This window comes from Bufo bufo, chromosome 3 (assembly GCF_905171765.1).
Source record: "Bufo bufo chromosome 3, aBufBuf1.1, whole genome shotgun sequence".
In the NCBI taxonomy this organism is placed as follows: Eukaryota; Metazoa; Chordata; class Amphibia; order Anura; family Bufonidae; genus Bufo; species Bufo bufo.
In genome coordinates, this window is record NC_053391.1 from 174,611,643 (window position 1) to 174,637,934 (window position 26,292).

Genomic DNA, 26,292 nt, shown 5'->3' on the forward strand with positions numbered 1-26,292 from the left:
CTCCTGGACGGACGCCGCCTGCAATTTTCTCCCTCCTCAGTCCTGTGCTCTAAACTGGCGCGCACAGCGTGAGGTCACAGAGCGTCCTCACGCTGTGCGCAGCCCTGCACAGCCGACAGCCGAGGACCAGGAAGTGGTGAGTACAGAGCGTTCACCACTTCCTGGTCCTTCGGTACTAATGAGCGCTTCCATAATGGAAGCGCTCATTGGATAGTATTCACCTGGAGGAATCAGCGGGGGGGGGAAACCGGGGGGGGCAAAGAACAACATAGGGGGGGGCATTGCCCCCCCCTCGCCCCCCTCTAGCGACGCCACTATCAAGTCACCTTATGGTACGTAGAAATCCCTTAACATAGACTGGTTAAGTGATCACTGGAGTCCCTTAGCATACATACTAGGCATCCTGAAAATTTGTTAACACAGGATTGTTCCAGGTCACGCACACATAGCTTGATCATGATAAATCCTAGGGCCGTGCACAATAGAAGGCGAGAGTCCGACACCTGTGAGTGGCAATATGAAGTCCAATACCATAAAGTGGAAACTCTAGCACTGAAACCCTTGGTGATTAAAAACACTTCTTTATTTCTTAACTTAAAATCCAGTACAGTACTTCCTGGGACATTGACGCATTTCAAGCCTCAAGGAAGGCCTCTTAACTTAATCATAATTGATTGAAAGACCTTCCTTGAGGCTCAAAATGTGTCAACATCCTGGGATCTACTGTACTGGATTCTAACTTATGAAATAAAACGAAGTGTCCAAGGGCTTCTTTGATGGAGTTTCCGATTCGTGGTTTTGTCCTGAGAATTTGCCAGAGATGTGCTCTGAATTATATAATACAAATGTCATAGTTTCCAAGAAGGTGATAGTTACAGTGAAGGTCCAACCGATGAACACCATGACAGCTTCTCTCTTGTATTCCGGTTGAAAGCTACTGTGTAAGGACAGCTGTAAGTTGTTCCCCCAAATCTCCCAAATTAATCTTCTAGACATTTTCTTGTCTATTTTCCTCAGATCTAACAGTTTCCAACAGGCTCCATCAAATGATGTATGCACAGAGAAGTTCTCTTCAGGAAGCAAAAAATGCGATCACCATCAGACAAAACCACTGTAAAGCTAGTTTCAGACTGCCACCAGAGAATAGCTTGCTGGAGCTATCTGGTCCTGGTATTACCAGATGTTACTGGAATGCCTACTAGCCCCAATGACTATAATGGGGTCCAGCGGAGATCTGGCCACTACCCGGCAAATATCTCGGGATTCGGCCGGACAAATAGTGCTCACCTTTGCAGTGATGACTTCCTAACTAACGCAGCAACCAATCACTGGCCTCAGCAGTCACGTGAAGTAGCTGTGGACATCATCTCTGCAGCATCAGAGACAAAGGGGTCAATTTATGAAAGACTGGCATTTTTTATCCCCTGAGTCACCAGAGGATGCACACCTTATCATAAATTAGGCACACCCTCCGGCATTCCGTCTGCCTAAACTGAAATCTACGCCAGTTCCTAGCTGGCATACATTTTAATGATAATTTATGCCTTAAAACTGGTGTAAATGATGATAAATATGATAGGGCTGATGGTCCTGCCCACACTCCACCCAGCCATGCTCCCTTTTCGGAAAGTGGCGAGGGATGTGTAGAAACACCACTTGCCCTAGATTGCGCAATGGTGTTTAAAAAGTCCGATGCCAGGAGTTTGGGACTTTCAATGCCAGAAAACTGGCGTATAGGGAATAAAAACCCCTCATGAGAAGTGGTGGGGGGTAGGGAACGACAGAGAATCCGCCACAGAGCGGTCGTAATGCGGTCATGATGCAGTTAGGAACCGCAGTGTCTCATTTCCCAGTAGACGTCAATGGGAAAATGGGTTTCTGGGACAGACCTGGCACTTTCAATGTTGTGATGACTGCACCTGATTTATGTGTGGCTGATCATATGTAAAACATGTCCTGTTGCTTGAAGCTGCTGACTGCATGGGGTATACAGTTGAGTAGACGTTTGCGGTATATGTTTAACATATTTTACCATGTGTCACTGTTTGAAGTTAATCAGAATCCTAAAGAACCATGAAGATTCACAACCGTTCAAACAACAGTCTATACACGATCACAGACAAAAAAAGCGCATCCTAAACACATGATACATCCTAAACTTATGTATGCAGCAACCACATGCGTTTGGCCGCACACGTTCCTTAACCACACCATTAACGCATCATGACCGCACCGCGGCGTTGTTCTCTAAGGCTAGTTTCACACTAGCGTTAGTGAGATCCGACAGGTCTCTCTGGATCTGGCATCGTCGCCATGATTGCCCTCCAGCCCTATTAACTTTAATAGGGACTGGTAGAAATCCGTCTGCAAGCTGGCTAATATTCCGAGAACCGACTGGACTAAAACTGCTGCACGGACAGCAATCATGTCGTTTCAGGCAATGTTGGATCCAGAGAGACCCGACAGGCTGTTCCCTGCCAGAACAGCCTGCTAGATTTTTACTAATGCTAGTGTCAAACTAGCCTAAGGCCTCCTGCACACGAACATGTGCGCCCCATGGCTGTGCTGCGGGCCGCAATGCACAAACACTGTCCGTGGGGCAGCCGCAGCGGATCGCAGACCCATTCACTTTAATGGGTCCGCGATCTGGCCATTCCGCAAAAAGATAGGACATGTTCTATATTTTTGCGGAACGGAAGTACGGGACGAAACCCCACGGAAGCACTCCGTAGTGCTTCCGTAGGGTTCTGTTCCGTGCTTCCGTTTAGCACCATTCTGCATCTCCAGATTTGCGGACCCATTGAAGTGAATGGGTCCGCATCCGTGATGCGGAATGCACATGGAACGATGCCCGTGTATTATGGATCCGCAAATGCGGTCCACAATACAGCAACGGGGCACCTACGTTCGTGTGCAGGAGGCCTAAGGCCCCATGTGCATAACCATAGTTTTGGTCCGCATCCAATCGTCATTTTTTGTGAATCGGATGTGAACCCATTGATTTGAAAGGGGCTGCAAAAAAGATGTGGATAGCACACCGTGAGCTGTCCTCATCCGTATGTCCGTTCCGCCGCCCTGTTTTGTGGACACGTAAAGACATTTGTAACATAGCGCGGGACCTGCGGAAGGGAAAATGCGGGATGCACACGGCCGGTATCCGTGTTATGTGGATCTGCAATAAACGGATATGGTCGTGTGAATGAGGCAGGAGGCTATTTTTTTCCTACATGTGTAGATTGGACCCAGTGGTGATCAGCTGAAAATATGCTCTCCTTACAAATCCAACAAAAAAATGGAAAATACAATTAATATCATTATTTAAAAAAAATATATATTGCCCTTACTACACGTGACCGCACCAAACATACATGCCTTATATTCGGTATCCCGGTGACTCTAATAACCTCCACAATTCATTTAACATGTTAAAAACTAAAAGCAATTCCAGTATCGTCTCCTGAGAAGAAAAATCACAAATATCTCAGCTATCAGTATTTGGAGAAGCAAAAATACTTGACATCCTTTAGAAGATGTTCTGCTTCTGCTTGGAGAGCGGATGAGAGGGGCCTTTGGATTCCTGGCATTAATCTTTCTAACATTTGGGAAGTTGTATAAACTTTTTGTTGAATCTGGGTCTGAATTGCAGTTTATTAAAACCATGAGTGGCAGCCGCACAGGCGGTGGGACTTGCCTTGGTGGTGCTTCATGGTGCCTGCATGACTTTAGCTCAAATTGGAGCTTTGAGACTGGAAACACAGCTCAGGAAGCTGAGGGAGGGAACCAGGAACAAGGGGAGGTGGCTGCTCTGGGGCTGTGAGGAATGAGACGACTGGGAGAGCAGACATGGATGAACAAGAACCTGAGCTCTGAGCTCAGTTTGGCCACTTGGCCGGACTAGAAATGAATTCTTCTACCTCTCAGATATCTGGAAGTTCTCGCTTGGCGCAATCCTAGCTAAACCAAAGACAAAGCTGAGGATCCCAGCAGGAGAAGACACTCAGGAGAAGACACTCAGGAGAAGACAGGAACAAGGAGGAAGACCCCCAAAAAAAGCTGCTTTTTGTGTGTATTTATATTATTGTACTTGGCTTGGGACTAGGATGATCACTCTCAAGATGGGACAAAAGAGACTTTGGATCTCTGCATATCTTCAGATCAGATCTGTGTAAGCAGCAAGCACAGCAAGCCGTGAAGACAGAAGTCCCAGGACAGGAGGAAAGGGAGACTAACCAGCAGAGGAAGAGGACTGCTGTGTGACTGCCTGTTCCTGAAATGCCCTGGCTGAGTGGTGGCAGGAGGAGAAGGCAACAGCAGTCACAGCAGCAGCATCACCATCAACAGCAGCAATGCCCAGCTCAGTGTCCACTGCCTGGCATGAGGGAGAGCTCAGAGCTGCCTTTACCAGCTGGCTGGGAGGAGGCAAGGGACTATGATGGCAGGGTATTTTATATCGATCACAACACCAGACAGACCTCATGGATAGACCCAAGAGACAGGTAACTAGCCCCAGAATGAATGTGCTGCTATTCTGTACCCGGCTCTGCCACTCCTCAGCTAGGCCCTTTTTTTTACTATTTGGCTTCCATCTTTTATAGGGGGGCAAACATAGACTAAGGCTACTTTCACACTCACGTTTGGTGCGGATCCGTACCGATTATACAACCGCATGCATCCGTTCAGAACGGATCCGTTTGTATTATCTTTAACACAGCCAAGACGGATCCGTCATGGATCTGCACAGACGGCTCCGCACCGATTATACAACCGCATGCATCCGTTCAGAACGGATCCGTTTGTATTATCTTTAACATTGCCAAAACGGATCCGTCTTGAACACCATTAAGGGGGGATCCGTTTTGCATTGTGTCAGTAAAAACGGATCCGTCCTGGCACACAATGTAAGTCAACGGGGCCAGATCAGTTTTCACTGACACAATGCAAAACGGATCCGCCCCCGTTTGACTTTCAATGGTGTTCAAGACGGATCCGTCTTGGCTATGTTAAAGATAGTACAAACGGATCTGTTCTGAACGGATGCATGCGGTTGTATTATCGGTGCGGATCCGTCTGTGCGCCTTCGCATCGTCAGGCGGACACCAAAACGCTGCAAGCAGGGTTTTGGTGTCCGCCTCCAGAGCGGAATGGAGGCAAACTGATGCATTCTGAGCGGATCCTTATCCATTCAGAATGCATTAGGGCAAAACTGATCCGTTTTGGACCGCTTGTGAGAGCCCTGAACGGATCTCGGAAATGGAAACCAAAACGCCAGTGTGAAAGTAGCCTATTATGTAACAGATACCCTGGTATTCATCTGATAGAATCACAAATGCAATGATGGGAATTATTCTTCATTGGAAATTATTATATTACTTTGCAAGGGAAATATTTTCTTGGTTGTCTGTAAATATTTTGACCTTTTTAAAGGGCTCCTTCACATGAGCCATACGGGTCAGGTTCTGATGGTTTTCATGCAAGCTTAATCGATTTTGTCAGCGTTTGCGTTGTGTTTCCGTTTTTTTGTTTCCGGATTGTATCGGATTTTTTCAGAAAAGGTGAAGAACACTTAGTATCTCCTAAGAATTATCTGTGAAAAACACATTGCACCCGGGTGCCTTCCATTTTTTACGCAGCTCTTGCCCCATAGAAATGAATGGGGCTGCGTGAAAAACGGAAGGCATCCGGATGCAATGCCAGTATAGAACATTTTTCCTTAACGCAAAGACGATCAGTGCAAATGATGCTCATGTGCATATACTGATTGAAGTGAATGGGTCAGGATTAGGTCAGTTCGCAAATTGGATTACATCCAGAGGGAAAACTTGCTAGTGTGAAATTAGTCTAACAGTAATGGGGGTCATTTGTCAAGACTTGACAAAAAAGTTGCAAAAAATGTTTTGTTTTCCGCTGCTTTTGCCACTTTTTTAAAAAGTAGGCAGAGCTTAGCGGAAAGGGGCCAGGCCACTGCGGTCTGACACATTTACTATGAATTTTGCCAGAGAACTCCTAGCCGGAGTAGATCAGTTTTTCACACATGGACAGCAGAAGATTTGACAGATGTATTAAGAGGCGTGAAGCTCTTGATAAATTAATTGGTTCTTCCTCCAGTTACATGTTTACTACGAGAAACACTGGGCTTTAGTAAATGACCCCCAATATCTAGCAGGGACCAAGTAAGAAAGTAATAAGAAAAATAAATCCATGTGAGTGGGAAACAATAATATGGTCACCACAAAGCGGAAAAGCCTCTCTGCTGTCATTAATGCGCCACTGACTTATCACAAAACCTTTCATATGTCATAGAGACATATCAAAAGCTTTGATCATGGGGTCGAGTGCTGAGACCCCACCAATGTCTAGAACGAGGGGGGATAAGCGCACATACAGCGCTCTGCTGAGGACGGAATAGAAACTGACCCACAGACACTCTGCCCTCCTTCTAGTGATCAGACGGGGCTCCGCACTCAGACCCCACCGATCAAAAATTTTCATATTTTTCTATGACAAATCAAACGTTTTGTGAAAAGTTAGCAGTGCTTTAAATCAAGGTCCTATTGATTGAATTATCATCAGGCCTGAAGTCACCTTAGATGTGAACAGAGCCTAAGACGTTGACCAGGATTAGAAAAAAGGGCCTATTTGGTAAAATGTGGATGAATAAAACAGCTCCACTCTTGTCTTTGGACTGGGTCTGGTTGGTATTGCAGGCCATCCTCATTCACATCAAACCATGGATAAAGCCTCATGCACACGACTGTTTTGTGGTCCGTAAAACACAGATGGCGTCCGTGTGCTGCGGAACCGCACGGACAGCCATTGATATAGCTGCCTATTCTTGTCCGCAAAACGGACAAGAATAGGACAGGTTATATTTTTTTGGGCAGACCACGGAATAGATCAACGGATGCGGACAGCACACGGAGTGCTGTCCGTATCTTTTGCAGCCCCATTGAAGTGAATGGGTTCCGCATCCAAGCCGCAAAAAAACTGCGGCTCGGATGCGGACCAGAACAACGGCCGCGTGCATGAGGCTTAATGCCTTATTCACACGTCAGTGATTGCGAACCAAAACCAGGAGTGGAAGCTACACAGACATAAGGTAAGATCTGCACCTGTTCCGTGTTTAGAGCCGCACCTGGTTTTGGTTCGAAATCACTGACGTGTGAATGAGGCATAAGAGTGGTGCTGTTTTTTGGGCAAAAAAAGCAGATCTTTATTTGTAATCCTGGATAAACCCCTTTAATCCCTGAATGGTTAATAGACATCATTACCATCATCATCATCTAACCACGGTGTAACCTTATGGTCAGAAAACATCCTTCAGGATAATCGCAGAATGACTTCTAGATTCTGAGTATGAAAGCAGCAGTGAAAATGATTAAGATTGATGGGCTGTATGAGGAGAACTGTGACCTGGTGTACATTGTGGTTATGGGGCAATGTACTTTTTATGTAGATCATGTCTATATGCTGATACAAATCACTATGGGGGAACCTTCTACTGATACTTCATTGTTTACAGTGTGTCACTGGTTTCGTGTAGGATGAAGAAAGAAGGGTCATGAATTATTAAGTAGGCCAAAATATTGTACTTTATCCTATATTCTGTAAAGGGCTTCTATAGGTAACAAAGCTTGAATAATTTCGGTGCTCATGGAAACCAATAAGAATTCAGCTTTAATTTTCAAAACTTTACTGGAGAAATCGAACACGGGCTGTGACTGGATGAAAGTGGCTGACAGTAAAGTACTATAAGTGGTAGGCACTGTCCATTATATTATAAGCAAAGGAACGGTGGACTTTTTGTCCATAGCAGCCAATTGTAAATTGCTCTGAAAACCAAAATGAAACACGGGCCCTGATTGGTTGCTATAGGCAACACAGACTTTTTAGTTTTGATATCTGAGGCCCTTTGTGGTTCAGAGCTGGTACTGAATACTTATTTTTACTTTTTTTCAGCCTTTATGGTTTTGAGGATATGTCCGCCTTCTCAGACAGATTTTGTAAAATAAAGCAGCTTCTCAAGTAGTCTTTAGTAGAAATGTCCTATTGTTTTGTGTCTGCAGCTCCTATGCAGACCAATGGTAACAAAGTGTATTACCGAAGTCTGAGCCCCTTCTATCTGCCCCCTGCTAATATACTGAACGTATGTCATGAAGAAGCAGGGGGCAAAAGGAAGGAAGCGTGACTGCATGATCAGACTACACAGGGGTTGTATGTTGTCTGTTACTATGGCGATACATGTCTGTTTAGTGTTATAGACCCACAACGGTAGTTAATATTTATTAAAGACTATTTACAAAATTACATAAAGGGATTAGACATATTTTTTTAAATGTCCCCAAAGCCCCTAAATGTGTTAGGATAATAAAAGATTGTGTACTCCTCTACTGTCGTTTTCAGCGTTCCTGCGTTGGTCCTCGGTTCTGTTTTGGTGCATGTTTCTTCAATGTAGTATTTCGAAAGCCCATTCATTTCTATGGGACACAGGGTCATTTTTCCCTTAAAACTGTACATGGGGCCCATTATTTGTTCTTGTCTGTAAATCGTACAATGACTTCAAATGAACGTAGGTGAGATGATGTTTTGGTTATTATATCATTTGACATAACTAGTAAGTACAGTAAAAACCTGGCACCTGAGAAATGAGACCCGAATAGGCACCAGATTATCAAATATTGCTTGGTTAATAGGAAAGTATATAAAACTTACTTCTAAGGCTAAAGAAAACTCAAGAAGCAAAATTTGGTGCTCTAACTTTATTTTTGGTATCTGAAGAATCTCCTAATTGGTTGCCTCTGCTCACTTCTTGTCTTGTGAGTTTCCAGATTATCATACCGTTTTGCAATAGAAATAGATGCTAGTCCATACTTACAGCGTTTTCCGTAGGATTGCCCTGCAGACTGGACTGCAAAAGGGATGAAGTTATGCCAATTTGCTTGAAAATGTGCTTTTTCTAGGTGTTTTGGGAGCATTCCTGAATGGAACTTGGGATGGGACAAAAAAGGTTTCTGCAATATGGTTTTCAAATATGGTGAAGCATAACATTTCGGAATTAGAGAACAGTGGATTCAAGGAATTTTGCTTTTGTAAAGTAAAGACTGTAATTTTTCCATATACACAGTGCAGTGGAGTAATGTAGTAGAAGGGCTACTCCTTGAATGACAGTCTCGCTCTCAAAGCATGCTGGAGAACTACAGGTTGAAGAGCACTGCATTAAAGGGGTTTTCCAAGACTTTTAACTGATGCCCTATCCCCTGGACTCAATGCGGCTGAGCTGTGACTATGCCATGTAACTGATGAATGTGGTCATATGGCCTACGAGTGCCGGTTCCTTCTCAAACAGCTGATTGGTGGGTGTCCCGGATGTTGGCCCCCCATCGATCAGATATTGATGACCTATCCAGCGGATAGGTCATCGGTTAAAAAAAATCTTGCAAAATCCCTTTAATTATACCTTGAATTTTTGGGGATCTATAATGAAGCATAAACAAATTATTGATTGAAAATTGCTGTTGTTTTGTGTCTATTTTCTATACAGACTATTGTGTCTCCAAGGTAACAGACTATAAACTAAGGGCTCGTTCACACGGGCGTGTGATGCCCGTTGCCAAATTGCGGACCGCATTTGCGGATTCGCAATACACGGGCACCGTTCCGTGGCCATTCCGCATCATGGATGCAGACCCATTTATTTCAATGGGTCCGCAAATCCGGAGATGTGGAACGGAAAAACGGAACACTATGGAAGCACTACGGAGTGCTTTCTGGAGTTCCGTTCCGTGCTTCCGCACCGCAAAAAGATAGAACTTGCTCTATCTTTTTGCGGAACGGAAGGATCGCGGACCCATTCAAGTGAATAGGTCTGCGATCCCCATGCGGCTGGGACGGTGCCCGTGCATTGCGGACCACAATTTGCGGTCCACAGCACTGGCACGGGCTTCACACGTTTGTGTGAACGAGCCCTAACTCTCTGTAGTCTGATCCTGCTTTCATGTTGCTGCTCCTCTGCCCCTGCTGCTTGTTAACCTACCAAATGTACGCAAGTAAGAAGAGTAAGCTGTGAAAGAGTTTTCTGTGTATTACTGAGGGGTCGTTGGCTATAGCTACTAGAGGGGGGTCGTTGATCCAGGGAGTTATTCTGATTGGAGTTGGGAAGGAATTTTTTATTCCCCTAAAGTGGGGAAAATTGGCTTCTACCTCACAGTTATTTTTTTTTTTTGCCTTCCTCTGGATCAACTTGCAGGATAACAGGCCGAACTGGATGGACAAATGTCTTTTTTTCGGCCTTATGTACTATGTTACTATGTTACTAATTGCTGTAATGTTTACAAAATAATTATTTAGCCCTTGCCTGGTCCAATATGGGAGAACTATTGAACTTTTTGGTGGTATTACGTATATAGCTATAGTATAATCTATACATTTTATTTATTGTTTCAAGTGATGCATAATAAGAAGTGTTAGGGTTCATTCACACGTCCGTAAGTGTTCTGCGGACGTGTGCAAAACACGGACACTGGCAATGTGAATTCCGCAATTTGCGGACCGCACATCGCCGGCACTATAATAGAAAATGCCTAATCTTGTCCGCAATTGCGAACAAGAATAGGACATGTTCTATTTTTTTGCGGAAACGGAAGCACGGGTGCGGATCCGCAATTGCGGACAGCACAATCCGGCCCCATTGAAAATCAATGGGTCTGCACGGATGCGGACCCATTTTGCGGACGTGTGAATGGAGCCTTATCTACAGTATTCTGTGGTTTTGTGTATCCAGGTATACCAAGTGTCTCTTAGGGCTTGTTCACGTCTCCTTTTGAGGTCTCTGTCCTAGATCTCTTCAAAAACAGAAAGCTCCGCATGCAGGACATTTTTTCACCTAAATAAGCATACTCCTGAACAGACCCAGTTGTGGGGTCTGTTAGGGTCTGTTTGGGTCAGGTTTGGCACTTCTATTGTTTTTGTTGTTTGGCTCCTCTGACGGAGGAGCATGGCTGCACACTTCATTTTTTTTTCTCTTTTAGCCATTATTGTTCAAGGACAAAACTATAACGTACTATAAGACGGGTACCATTAAAAGGAATCTGTCAACAGCGACCTCCCTGACCAACTGTTTGCATAGACACATAGCTGTGGTTCTCCTGATTAAGCCTACATGCACACGAACGCAAAAAGTGCGGCTCGGATGTGGAACCAAACCACGTTCGTGTGCATGTAGGCTAAAACTGTATTTAAATTGTTTCTGATCTGAGGCTCTGTTCCTGAGTTATGCCACTTTTTCCTATTATGCAAATTAGACCTTTGGTGCAATAAGGACCTCAACATTGGTCTTGTTGCACACAAGCTCCACTCCTTTCCTCCACTGCTTTGCCACTGCCAGGTCACGACAATCAAAGTAGCAAAGGAGGGGCTGACCACAGAAATGACTAAAGCTTGAGTGCAACAACAGCAATGATGATGCCCTCATTGCACCAAAAGTCTAATTTTCATATTAAGTTTTATAGCTCAGGAACTAAGCTTTGGATGAACACAAGAAAAAAAACGTGTTTTAATCAGGAGATCCACAGCTATATGTCTATGCAAACCGTTTGATAAGGAGGTCGTTGGTGACAGATTCACTTTAAATAATTTTGATGCCTTATCTCCAAATATCTATCAGATTTGTTGTCGAAATTTTTGCAAGTGTCCCATTAGTCTGATTGGATTACAATATTTATTTATTTATTTTTTATATGCATTTTTAATGTCAACGTCTTTTTCCTTGTTTTTACTGGGGAAAACCTGCCTGTCCTGACATGTTGATTCTACTGGTCAAATTTCGAAAAGTCTAGTTTCACTACGGTATAATATCTGCCAACTGTAAATCTGAAAAATGCTCAGAATTACAACAAAAATGCTACTTGCGGTTTAAGCCTTATAGATTCTCCTTATAGGAGCACTGGCTGGAGGGGCAACAAAATAATACAATATATGAGGTCCAATATAATAGATTTAAGGTTATATATCTAGGGACAAACACATGCATGGTCTTTAATGTTGCAAAGAATCTACAGTGCAGCACACAATGCCAGTCTGCTTCATCTAAAGCATCTAAAGATACTGTTTTATATTGGAAGGGAAATGGTTTCTAGAGAAGTTGTCACTTATGAGGAAGGCTGATGAAACTAAACTTGTTCACCTTGTATAAAAAAAATGCACAAAATAGGAGATAAGTATCTGATAGTTTTGGATCCAACCACTGGGGCCCCGACAGTCTCAAGAATGGGTGCCCATTTTCCCCCGATTGAATGGAACAGTGGTCACACATGCGCGCAGCCTTCTATATTCATGTCTGTGGGGCTGCTGGGAATAGTTGGGCGCTTGTACTCGGCCATTTCCACCAGTCCCATACCATTAAATGGAATGGCGGACACGCATGCATGTCTGCTGCTCCAGGCCCCTGTTCTTATGATCGGTGGGTACCCCAAAGGTCAGACCCCACCAAGCAGAGACTTTTCCCCCTATCCTATGGATATGCAATAAGTTTTCTTTACTAGGCAACCTCTTTAAGTTTGAATATATAAACTTGTATGCGTACATACAGTAGGTGAATGCAACCTTTAAAGGGTCACTGAATTTTGGTAAAACTTTTGAAATGTAGTGACATATTATAAGTTTTGATTGTGGGGTCTGAGTGCTGACACCCTTACTGATCAGCATATGGGAGGGCTTTTTTTTTACGATTGGATAACCCCTTTAAGCTTTTGTTATTAAACAGGTCGTCTGAGTGTTTAATTCTGATGACCTATTCTAGAATAGGTCATCAATATCACATCAGCAGGGGTCCGACACCCAGCACCGCCACTGATCAGCTATTTGAAGAGGCTGAGACACTCTTGTGAGTGCTGCCTTTTCCTTGCAACGTATCAAGCACAGCACTGTCCATTAGATAGCAGCTGTGCTTGATATCGCAAGTAGGCCATGTGACTGATGAACATAACGTCACTGACCTACGTAGATGCCATGTCACTCACCGGAGTGCTGCAGTCTCAACCAACAGTTGATCGCCAGGGGTGTCGGGATTCAGACCTTCACTGCTCAGATACTGATGACCTATCCTGAGGATAGGTCATCAGTATTAAACACTCGGACAACCCCTTTAAACTCTACATCTATGCAGGGGAATTTGGAGCACTGTGTCAGTAAAAGTTCCGACCACTATAAAAAATATATTAATTCACTTAGTTAACTTAGAATTTTCTATCTATTGTGAGGCAGTGACAAGCCTCATGGCTGCTAGGAGAGATTTATGGCAGCAGTTTCCATGTCTTCCCCGGCAATCATCAGGTCTGAGGCAGCACCAGGTGCCACAATCGGTCTGGGATAAGAGCCCAGCCCAGAGTGTCCGTCAAGAGGAGAGAGTCTCTGTGCAACAGAGTCCTGCTGGAGGCTCTGTACAAGTGGTCTCAGCCGGGCTGGCTGAGGGGCCACGGGGCTAGGTGCTAGCCTGAACGTTTGGGGGACGCCGTGACGCCTGGGCTCAAGGGTCACAAGGCCAGAGTCGGGAGTACTGCTGGAACACAATCCCCCAGGGACTCGTATTTGGACTGACATTGCTATAGCCTGGGGGGCTCGTGTACAAGCGGCTGAGGAAGTTGTATAGGTGAGTCAGGGATTAAGTAAAATGTTTAGTTAGAGCCCAATCGGGCGAGTGTTTGTTTTGTATTATTTGTGCTGTGTCGTCTAAAGACTGTCCAATAAATACACTGTTTGGACATGCAACACGGTTGTCCTGAAGATAATTGTGAGAATGACCCCCAAAAAAGAGCTGATCCCTCAACTATTTACGTTATAAAAAAAAAAAGCACAATGGTATGTAATGGTGGATATTCACTGCTTGCTTATAACTTAGGGAATTTAATTTAATTATTAGCTAACTCATTCCCTTTACAACATGGCACAATTTTGCTTTCTAGTAAGTGTTATTTTTATTTTTAGGTTTCCATTGTGCTGGATATAAAAACTATCTAAAGTTGGAATTTTTTGCTAGCAAGCTCTGATAGCCGCTGAAGAAACATCAGGCATTTGGCAGTATGGATGTTTCCAAAATCATCATGATACCACACTAAATGGAGAGTATCATTAAACGTAGTCACACTGTCTGTAATGCAAAAATAGACACAGCACAGATACAATATAGTGAAACAGAACATTGGCAACAGAGTAAAAACCAACTTTCTTAGATAACAACCCAACCCTGTCTCCATATTATTACAGCAGCTAGGTCCAAGTGGCAGGACTGGTTGACAGCATTCTGTTTGGCTACTATTTACGAAAGGATTATCTTTACATGGCATGGACTGTAGAGCATACCAAAGTTAAAGGGGTTATCCAAAGTCTAAAATATCCCCCCCAATGCCCAGTCGCCTTGTATACATTATACTTACCTGCACCACGGTGCTTCGGATCCCTGCATGGCCGCCGCTGCATCTCCCCTTCACGCGGATCAAAACATCTGGTGACGGGGTGGAAAGTGGTGCAGCCAATAGCAGCCCGCGACGGGTATGAGCCTCCCTAGCTGGGGAGTTGCAGCGGCGGCCATGCAGGGATCCGTAGCAATGTGGGTGCTGGGGAGTAGGTAAGTAAAATGTATGTGAGGGACCTGGGCATTGGAGGGGGATATTTTAGACTTTGAATAGCCTGTTTAAAGGGGTTGTCTGAGATAATTAAAAATCTTAGACAACTGCTATAGTGTCTTAAAAAAAAAACGTATACCCGTTTCTCTGCAGCGCTGGTCTGGTATTTCTGCCTTCTTTTGTTTTCAAACAGCAGCTGTGATGTGCTTGCATATGGCACGTGACCCCTTCAGCCAGTCACTGTCCTAAGTGGTCTACAGCTGAGTAGAGTGATTGGCTGCAGCAGTGAGACGCTGAATCCAGGCATATCCCTATGCATGCCACCATTGTCGATGGAGTATACAGTGATGTGCCTGGATTCTGAACAAACCACAGTGGGAGTACAGTGGAGCAGCGCTGCAGAGAACGGCACTGGAGGAACGGATGAGTATTTCATTTTAATCTTAAGACATTCTAGAAGTTGTCTGAAATTTTTAATTATCTCAAACAACATATTTAAGACACCTATACACATTAGTTTACTGTTGGTCTTAAAGAGGACCTTTCATCTGTCCAAACATTGTGAACTAAGTATCATGAAATATACAGCGGCGCCCAGGGATCTCACTGCACTTACTATTATCCCTGGGCGCCGCTCCGTTCTCCCGTTATGTCCTCCGGTATGTTCGGGGACTTGGTTATAGTAGGCAGAGTTTTTTTTCTCCCAGGCTGTGAGCTCTGCGATGCGATTGGCCAGCGCTACAGCCTAGGAGAAGGAGACGCCCAGCAGAACAAGGGCAGACTCCGCCTACTATAACCAAGTCCCCGAACATATCGGAGGACATAACGGGAGAACAGAGCGGCGCCCAGGGATAATAGTAAGTGCAGTGAGATCCCTGGGCGCCGCTGTATATGTCATGATACTTAGTTCACAATGTTTGGACCAATGAAAGGTCCTCTTTAACTAACGATTTTGGCGGGACCATCTGACAATATAGTGGGGCGTCTGATTCTCCCCCGACAGATGATGTTGGTAAAGAGAAGGATCCTTTTTTTCCTCCCGTAACGTAAGCCAGTGTCATAGTTGTCTGGCACTGGCTTCTTCTCTTTCCTCATTGAAAACACATACATGCTCGGCTGAATTGAGCATGTACATGTGTGGGGGAATCGGTAGAAATAACTGTTGGCCGACAGCTACTGAAGGCAGCCTAAAAGTACCTTTAGGCTCTGTTCACAGTTCATTATTGACTTCCATCTGAGATACATGGGTAGACATTGGGTAGATTTGCCAACATATACCTTTTGAGGGTATGCCTTTGCATAGTCATACAATGATGTCCAATGCCTTGTGGTGTACATTTTTTATTTTTTTTTACCATATTCCGCTACATGGAATAGTATAGTCTATTACACTACTCTATACAGTGAAAAAAAGGATATACTGATGTATGCCAGCCTTTTGGAATACTCTGGGTAAATTAGGCCCTATGGATACATTTGATGTACAGTATGCCAAATGTACTTCATGAATGAAGTGTGAAAACCACCTAATGCATGTGTGGCAACACTGATGTATTATCCTGACACATTTTATGAGACTCAGTAGACCAGGGGTTTGGTCTATGTTGTCTGGTGGGCACACCATATGCCAGAATTAGCAGCTTTTTTTTCCATTCTGGAATCTTCTAGCTAATCCTTTAGGGTATGTTCACGCAAAGCAGAAATGTTGCAGATATTTCTACGACTGAAAACCTCTGTCCAGCATTTGAATGGATTTGCAGCTTGTGTGTGTGATTTTTGCAAACTCCATTCAGAGGAATGTGACAGATTTCAGTAACAAACAGTTGTGTATTGGAAATCTGCCATGTGTGGATATATATGGTTGTATTATTTTTATACTCTGTACCAGTCACCCAAGAGCTCAGACTTTGTGGGACTTTCCTGATGACTGTACATAAGGCATGTGGTGGAGCATGTAATGTTTTTTTGTTGTGTATGATTAGATTTTATGATTTTCTGTATTTTTTCTGTAGATGAAGCTTTCAATACCACTACATAACTCTCCATCCTCCATACTGCACTATTCAATAGGAGTCAATATAAGCCATTGATATCCATGGTATATTGTATACTTGTCTAAATACAATGCCAGAACACAATGTGAACCTAGGTTAAAGGGGTTTTTCGAGATTTGTATACTGATGACCTACATTGTATAGCGGCTGTGCTTGGTATCCCACTTAGACCCATTTACTTCTATGGGGCTGAGCTGCTCCTAGGCCACGTGACAGATAACTGTGTTGTCACTGGTCTAGGAAAAGCTATGAGCGCCGCGGCCTTCTCAAACAGATGAGCGGCAGAGGCCCTGGTTGTCGGACCCCCACCGATCAGATACTGATGACCTATTCCGAGGATAGGTCATCAGTATAAAAATCTCGGAAAACCCTTTTAAGAGGTATACCTATAACTGTCATATATATTGATATATTAAAGGGATATTCTGGTTATCGGTTAAATCCCTATCCATTGGTGGGGGATCCCCACTGATCACAAGAATGGGTATCCCTCAGGGCCACCCGAAATGAATGAAGCAGCCAGTCGGTCATATATATAGCTATATACACTCATTGACAAAAAAATAACGCACCCAAATAGAAATGTCAGACTGCTGCAAAACTTGGCATGCAGTTATATAAAGGATTACTGGTGGGGTCTGATTAGACACTTGGTCTGGCCACAAGAGGGCATAAAATGGTTGGGTTTGAATATGGAGGTGTCATGTTGAGTGCTTCTCTTCTGCCATTGCTATGTAGCGACAGCCTGCTTCAACTGTATGATGATATGGAGAGACATCGCATACGATAGTTGGTCACCCCTAGTAGTCATAAGGGGAACACTAACAGTATAGTGATATGTGGTGCCTCTCATGGCAGCAGGGCCGGTGCAAGGATTTTTGCCGCCCTAGGCAAGATAAAAATTGCCGCCCCCCCCCTCCTTTATCAGATGATCTGCCCATATCATGACATCACATATGTTCCACCCCTTTCTCAGCATTTAAATTAAAAGAACTGCTATGTTTCCCTTAGGGTTAATCAAGCTTTTTGTAGCTGTCTCCCTGACAGCCGCTAGAGGTGCTTCCGCGATTCTCACTGTGAAAATTACAGTGGGAAGACGCGGAACATAGTTTTGAATGTGTACGCATGCGCAGCTGAGAGGAGGATCGGGGAGAAGAGTTCCCAGTGCCGGCGCTGGAGAAAGGTAAGTGGCTGAAGAGGTTTTAACCCCTTCAGCACAGTGGGAGGGGGACACGAGGGTGCCCCACTCCTAACAACTATATAGTGCCAGGAAAATGAGTTTGTTTTCCTGGCACTATAGTGCTCCTTTACCACCCGTACTGCATAGTGTCTTTTCTCTGCAGGAACAGGCTATAGACACCAGTACCACTACATTAAACTGTACTGGTTCTGGGACTATAGTGTCCTTTTAGGCTCCATTCACACGTCCGCAATTTCGTTCTGCATTTTGCGGAACGGAATTGCGGACCCATTCATTCCTATGGGGCAGCACGATGTGCTGCCCGGACACGGAATTGCGGATCCGCACTTCCGGGTCCGCACTTCAGTTCCGCAAAAAAATAGAACATGTCCTATTCTTGTCCGCAATTGCGGACAAGAAGAGGCATATTCTATTAGTGCCAGCAATGGCGCTTTCCGTGTTTTGCGGATCCACGGCTCCGTGTATCCGCAAAACACGTTGCGGACGTGTGAATGGAGCCTTAGGCTGCGTTCACACGGGCGAGATTTCCGCGCGGGTGCAATGCGGTAGGTGAACGCATTGCACCCGCACGGAATCTGGACCCATTCATTTCTATGGGGCTGTTCAGATGAGCGATGATTTTCACGCATCACTTATGCGTTGCGTGAAAATCGCAGCATGTTCTATATTCTGCGTTTTTCACGCAACGCAGGCCCCATAGAAGTGAATGGGGTTGCGTGAAAATCGCAAGCATCCGCAAGCAAGTGCGGATGCGGTGCGATTTTCACGCATGGTTGCTAGGTGACAGTCTATAAACTGTATTACTTTCCCTTATAACATGGTTATAAGGGAAAATAATAGCATTCTGAATACAGAATGCATAGTAAAATAGGGCTGGAGGGGTTTAAAAAAATAAACTCATTAACTCACCTTCTCCTCTTGATCTCGAAGTTCCCGGTCTCTTTTTTACTTGAGTTGTGGGCTAAAGGACCTTTGAGTTGAGTTTACTGATGAGTTGTGGGCTAAAGGACCTTTGGTGACGTCAGATCTCATGCTCCAATCACATGGTACATCACCACGGTGATGGACCATGTGATTGGAGCATGAGATCTGACGTCACCAAAGGTCCTTTAGCCCACAACTCATCAGTAAACTCAACTCAAAGGTCCTTTAGCCCACAACTCAAGTAAAAAAGAGACCGGGAACTTCGAGATCAAGAGGAGAAGGTGAGTTAATGAGTTTATTTTTTTTAACCCCTCCAGCCCTATTGTACTATGCATTCTGTATTCAGAATGCTATTATTTTCCCTTATAACCATGTTATAAGGGAAAGTAATACAATCTACACTACATTAACCCAAACCTGAACTTCTGTGAAGAAGTTCGGGTCTGGGTACCAGTGTCGGTTTTTTGACACGCGCGTGCAAAAAACATTGCACCCGCGCGATAAAAACTGAACATCGGAACGCAATTGCAGTCAAAACTGACTGCAATTGCATTCCTACTCGCGCGGTTTTGCCGCAACACACCGGACGCATCCGGAACTAATCCGGACACGCTCGTGTGAACCCAGCCTTAATGTGAGGTAAATTAGTTTCCAATGTAGTATTAATAACTTAACAATTACATAATAAACATATTGCATTGTCTACTTACCACCAGGACAATAAGATGATCTGGTCTCTGGCTGCAGTCTGGCTCTGGGGGACTCCCTTGTCACTCTCTTCTCCCCCCTCCCCCCCTTGTCACTCTCTTCTCCCCCCCTCCCTCCCTTGTCACTCTCTTCATTCCCACCCTCCCTTGTCACTCTCTTCATTCCCACCCTCCCTTGTCACTCTCTTCATTCCCACCCTCCCTTGTCACTCTCTTCATTCCCACCCTCCCTTGTCACTCTCTTCTCCCCCCCTCCCCCCTTGTCACTCTCTTCTCCCCCCCTCCCCCCTTGTCACTCTCTTCTCCCCCCTCCCCCCCTTGTCACTCTCTTCTCCCCCCCTCCCCCCCTTGTCACTCTCTTCTCCCCCCCTCCCCCCCTTGTCACTCTCTTCTCCCCTCTCCCCCCCTTGTCACTCTCTTCTCCCCTCTCCCCCCTTTGTCACTCTCTTCTCCCCTCTCCCCCCCCTTGTCACTCTCTTCTCCCCTCTCCCCCCCTTGTCACTCTCTTCTCCCCTCTCCCCCCCTTGTCACTCTCTTCTCCCCTCTCCCCCCCCTTGTCACTCTCTTCTCCCCTCTCCCCTCCTTGTCACTCTCTTCTCCCCTCTCCCCCCCTTGTCACTCTCTTCTCCCCTCTCCCCCCCTTGTCACTCTCTTCATTCCCACCCTCCCTTGTCACTCTCTTCATTCCCACCCTCCCTTGTCACTCTCTTATTCCCACCCTCCCTTGTTACTCTCATTTACTCCCCCCCCCACTCCCTTGTCACTCTTATTTACTCCCCCCCCCCACTCCCTTGTTACTCTTATTTACTCCCCCCCCCACTCCCTTGTTACTCTCATTTACTCCCCCCCCACTCCCTTGTCACTCTCATTTACTCCCCCCCACTCCCTTGTCACTCTCATTTACTCCCCCCCACTCCCTTGTCACTCTCATTTACTCCCCCCCACTCCCTTGTCACTCTCATTTACTCCCCCCCACTCCCTTGTCACTCTCATTTACTCCCCCCCACTCCGTTGTCACTCTCATTTACTCCCCCCCCCACTCCCTTGTCACTCTCATTTACTCCCCCCCACTCCCTTGTCACTCTCATTTACTCCCCTCCCTTGTCACTCTCATTTACTCCCCCCCTCCCTTGTCACTCTCTCATTTACTCCCTCCCCCCCTCCCTTGTCACTCTCATTTACTCCCTCCCCCCCTCCCTTGTCACTCTCATTTACTCCCCCCCCCTCTCTTGTCACTCTCATTTACTCCCCCCCCTCCCTTGTCACTCTCATTTACTCCCCCCCCTCCCTTGTCACTCTCATTTACTCCCCCCCTCCCTTGTCACTCTCATTCTCCCCCACCTCTAATGTAGCGTGGCCAAGCTCTGTTCGGTCCGCGGTACAGGAGCATTTGTTTCCTGTACCCGGCCGGACTGAAAGGAAGTGCACACTAAGTGAGCACTTCCTGTCAGTCCGGCCGGGTACAGGAAACAAAAGCTCCTGTACCGCGGACCGAACAGAGCTTGTCCATGCTACATTAGAGGCGCTTCCCTCCTGTCAGTCGCTCTCTTCAGGCTGCGCCCGGGCGGTGCACAATCATAGACGCACCAGCCCGGGCAGTGCGGCAGCCGCCCGGTGCGGGTGATGGCCCGCCGCCGTACTTTAAAAAAAAAACTTGCGGCAACGCTTTTTTTTTTTTTTAAACCTCACGGGGCCGGCGCCCCCTGCTAAATTACGCCCTAGGCGGCTGCCTAGGTCGCCTTACAGGTGACACCGGCCATGCAGGGCTTCCAACTGGCATTTTTCAGCAGGATATTGCTTGCTCAACAAGAGTTACTGTACTGTATAGCAGTAGTAGCAGGACTGCTGGGATAAATCTAGGCTACCGTACACTGGCACCTTTAAATTTAAGAGGAATAAAGAGGCTCAACACCATTTTTGTTGGGTAGAGGTTGCTCACAGCTTTATTCTTTTTAATTAATTAACCATTCACAAAGAATAAACACCTTAAAACACTGAAAAAGGTCTCATATATATGAAAAAGGTTCTTGAAAGTGGTATGCTGATCCATGGACTTGCATAGAGCAAGTCCACATTCCAAGCTTCCCCATCGTGAACCACTGAACAACCACCACTGTAACTTCATAGAAGATGACTTGGACAAAAAACACCAACTAAAAGAAAAATAAATGAATACCACAATCTGAGCAAATCCCCTTAAGAGAGCCGTCAAATAAAAAAGGGGAGAGAGCAGTTGGGAGAAACTGTCTTCAGAACCTTGCAGAGGGACCCTCCCAGGGGCCAGCCCACTGCATAGGTCATAGATTGAACCATCATTCAACTTAAATGGGAGGGGAAATAGCCCAGCAGCATTTTTAACCCCTTGATGGGTGCCTCATAATCCCCTTAACATTTATAGCAGCTCAGACACTCCCCAGCAGTCCGGGGACAACCTTCCTATGTGGTCGGCTATCCCTCACAGTAGATGCTGCTTGCTGGTTATAGCTGTAGTAGAGGTGTAGACAATAAAAATCATAATTTTTACATGACTTTGATCATTTATGGTCACCTTGTATATATTTTAGTGATATACTCAAAGTAGATGAGTATGGCATTGATATTCATGACTTTATCTGTAACACAAGTGTAGCTTGCTTCCATCTTCTGAGATAAATGCTTGAATAATAGCATGGGCCTTCAGTGCACCAATAGCGCCTTCTCTTTTATATTAAAGAGGACCTTTCACCACTCCTGACCTGTCTTTTTTAATAGCTCCATGCATTCCCCATGTACTAACAATTCTGGAGCATCTATTCTTATGTCTGTATGTAGTGCTGTTCCTTTATTATTTGCACTAGAAGTTATGAATGAATTGCTATTAGCCCTCAGTAAGGGTACAGGGGAGGTAACCAGTTGTGGGTGTGTCCCTGCACAGTCTGAAAATGGCAGCACTCATTGGATAGAGTGAGTCTGTGCAGGTACACGTCCCCAACTGGTTACCTCCCCTCTGAATTGCTAGCAGTCTGCAGTAAGGGTACATTCATAACTTCTAGTAGAAATAATAAAGGAATGGTACAACATACAGACATAAGAATAGATGTTCCAGAATTGTTATTACATGGGGAATGCATGGAGCTATTAAAACAGGAATGTGAGGAGTGGTGAAAGGTCCTCTTTAAGGGAAAGCTGTGCAAGGGCAGGGTTAACTTCACTACCTATATTGTCTATGACAGAAGTATGCATGGAATGTTAAGCAGCCCTCCGAAATTCAGTTTGGAGCCCATGGTAGACTGTAATAACAGCCTGGCCAATTCCTGTTTACTAGCACGCGGAATAGCTGGCATACCACGTCCTTTTAGCTGGGTATTTATGTAAACAGTTAGCGCTTTCCCATGATAGGTGACTTTACCGAGCTTAGCGTGTCACATTCTTGTCATTTTTCTAGAAAAGACTGCACATATTTGCACCTGACCACGCTACATGTATTCTGTAAAATGATATATGTTCCCTTGAACAGCTGTGTATAGTTCACATCTTAGGGATTTCATGCAGCGCCGTGTTCAGTGCTTCAGTGCTTTGGTACAGAGGTTCTCTTAGAGTGTGAACAGCTGCCTCCACATCTAAGGAGCTGCCACTTTTTGATGCAGTTCTGGAGATGATAGTTTGCGTACAGATATAGAGGAGTTTAACTTGAGACTTATGGGGTCATTTATCAAACATATAAAGTAGAACCAATCAGATTCCACCTTTCATTTTTGACAGCTCCTTTGGAAGATGAAAAGTGGAATCTGATTGGTTGCTATAGGCAACTAAGCCAGTTCTACTTTACACCAGTTTGATAAATGACCCCATTAATACGTTAAATACACAGGTGCAGCAAACATTACCTTGACACAACTCAACAAAAGCAATTGAAAAGTCAGCTCATTGTGTTCAACAAAAGCAAACTGGAAAGGACAGCATCTTTTATATCTGGTGACACATATGGAAAAAAATACTCATTTTGAATATACATCGATTCCATATGTCCTGTTCCTCCTTCTAGATTTAGCTTTATTTAACGGCTATTAGGCCATTGTATTTAGACAGACAGATTTTTACAAATAGACGCTGTCTCTCCAGTAAGTGTTTCACCATCATGTAATCGATTAGTAGCTTAAAGTGTTTCTCTGGCAGAATAACATTTTTATATATTGGGCATAATGGGTTAAAAAAAAAAAAAGCTCTGCTCACTTTACCGATCCCCCACTGCTGCTGTTTCAGTCCCCCACTGGTCTCCTGTTCCTCTGCAGGCAGGAAATGCCTGGAGATTTCCTACATAGCCAATCACTGGCTGAGGCAGGTCACCGCTGTGGTCAGTGATTGGTTAGTCAGATATCTCCTCCCATTTCCTTTGTGTTGAGCCAGAACTGCAGTAACCCAGAGCAAGGGGATATCTGCAAATTGTTTCTTTATGCTATGTAATTTACAGGTGAAACTCGAAAAATTAGAATATTGTGCAAAGTTCATTTATTTCAGTAATGCAACTTTAAAGGTGAAACTAACATAGGAGATAGACTCATTACATGCAAAGCGAGATATTTCAAGCCTTTATTTGTTATAATTTGGATGATTATGGCTTACAGCGTATGAAAACCCAAAGTCACAGTCTCAGGTACCCTTTGCTCAGGGGGTATGGATTAATTAGCTGACTATAGTGTGACTCTTTGAGCCTAGAATATTGAACCTTTTCACAATATTCTAATTTTAAGTTGCATTAATGCAACTCCTTTTAAGTTGCATTACTGAAATAAATGAACTTTTGCACAATATTTTAGTTTTTCGAGTTTCACTTGTAATTTTATGTCATGCTATGTATTGCACCCAGTTTAACTATGTAGGAATGGCACAGCTAGGGTTAACAATTCTTACTCAGCCCTTGTAGGAGGTTAGGTGTGGACTGGCTCCACTCCTAGATCTATTCAGTGGTAAGGAGAGTTTGGAAGGGAGAGGAAGCTGTGACTTGTTCTCTCTCTTCTTAGGCCCAAAAAGCTACAGAGACTCACCGATCTCTGCATGATCTAGAAGAGAATGAGAGGAGGAATAAGAAAAAGGGGAGAACTAAAGAACCTAGAGTCTACATGGCTGAGCTTTGGCATTGTCAGTAAGGTAACCTGCAGTAATGCCACAGACTGACTTTACTGCAGTAAGGGACACTGTTAAGACAAACAGAAAAGTGTTAAGTTTAAAGATGTACCAAACTTGACAAACAATGGGGATCATTTATTAACACCTTAATACCCCTTTAGCTGGTGGTGGATGGCCCGAATATATGTAGAGGTGCCGGCCTCTACATAACTTTAGCGTATCCACCGCTTGTCTAAAACTACGCCAGCTCTCTTGCTGACGTAGATTTAGACCAGGTGTAGAAAATGATAAATGAGACGGGCCAGACGTCACCATTTTTACACCTGGTGTGAGCAGGGAAAAGCCACAGATTGCGGTGCAAATAACATTTGTGCCACAATCTGCGACAGATAAACACCAAAAAGTGGCATGTATCTGTTAGTAAATGACCAACGTGTGCCTTTTGATAAATTTGTCGCAAAAGTACTCCAACACAGACTCAAGGAAAACTAAAACTTTAAACAAAAACATTGACATGCTCCATCACATGCCAATATTCTGATTGCTTCCAGGTAAGAGCACAGGCTCATTTATAAACTGATATAAGCCACTTTTGTGACAAAATGTGTGACTTTTCCAACAGGTCAAGAAAAGGGGACATGGCATGGGCAGGGAAGAGGGCAGGCCGGCCTGTCTCATTTATCATTTTCTACACCTGTTTTTGGCATAGAAAATGACAAATCTAAGCCAGCAAGGAAGCTGGTGTGGATTTAAGGCTACATTCACACGTCCGTTTTTTTCTACATCCCGATTTTCGGTCCGTTTTTTGCGGATCCGTTGTTCCTGAAAATGTTTCCGTATGTCATCCGTTTTTTGCGGATCCGCAAAAAACGGAAACATGTGAAAACTCAAATCCGACAGTATATTCTAACACAGAGGCGTTCCCATGGTGATGGGGACGCTTCTAGTTAGAATATACTGAGAACGGTGTCCATGACTGCCCCCTGCAGCCTGGCAGCACCCGATCTCTTACAGGGGGCTGTGATCCGCACAATTATTGTGCGAATCATAGCCCCCTGTGAGAGATCAGGTGCTGCCAGGCAGGAGGGGGCAGACCCCCCTCCCTCCCCAGTATTAAATGTGCCCAGTGCGGCCTCACCTCTCACCCCCCCCCCCCCCCTCATCGGTGGCCAGTGCGGATTCCCAGTATTAATAAATGTGCCCAGTGCGGCCTCACCTCTCCCCCCCCCCCCCCCCATCATCGGTGGCAGTGCGGATTCCCAGCTCCGATCGGTTACCATGGCAGCAAAGACGCTATTGCAGTCTTGGCTGCCATGGTTACTTAGCAATAAATACAAGCATTATACTTACCTGCGACTGCGAGCTGCGATGTGTGTCCGGCCGGGAGCTCCTCCTACTGGTAAGTGACAGGTCTATAGGCAATGCGCCGCACAGACCTTTCACTTACAAGTAGGAGGAGCTCCCGGCCGGTCAGACATCGCAGCTCGCAGTCGCAGGTAAGTATAATGCTTGTATTTATTGCTAAGTAACCATGGCAGCCAAGACTGCAATAGCGTCTTTGCTGCCATGGTAACCGATCGGAGCCCCAGCGATTTAAACTGGGACTCCGATCGGTACTCTCCGCTGCCACCAATGATGGGGGGGGGGGGGGGGGCGGAAGAGGTGACCGCACTGGGCACATTTAT

General features: G+C 45.1%; 1 protein-coding gene across 1 annotated transcript in view; it reads left to right on the forward strand.

The window, feature by feature from the left end:
• Positions 1–3,811: 3,811 nt before the first annotated feature.
• The window catches only part of WWC3 (WWC family member 3), a 212,991-nt gene continuing 190,510 nt past the window's right edge, over positions 3,812–26,292 (forward strand). The window contains exon 1 of the mRNA XM_040423764.1: positions 3,812–4,496. Coding sequence (XP_040279698.1) covers positions 4,273–4,496 — 224 coding nt within the window. The 5' untranslated portion in view covers positions 3,812–4,272. The remainder of the gene's footprint in view (positions 4,497–26,292) is intronic.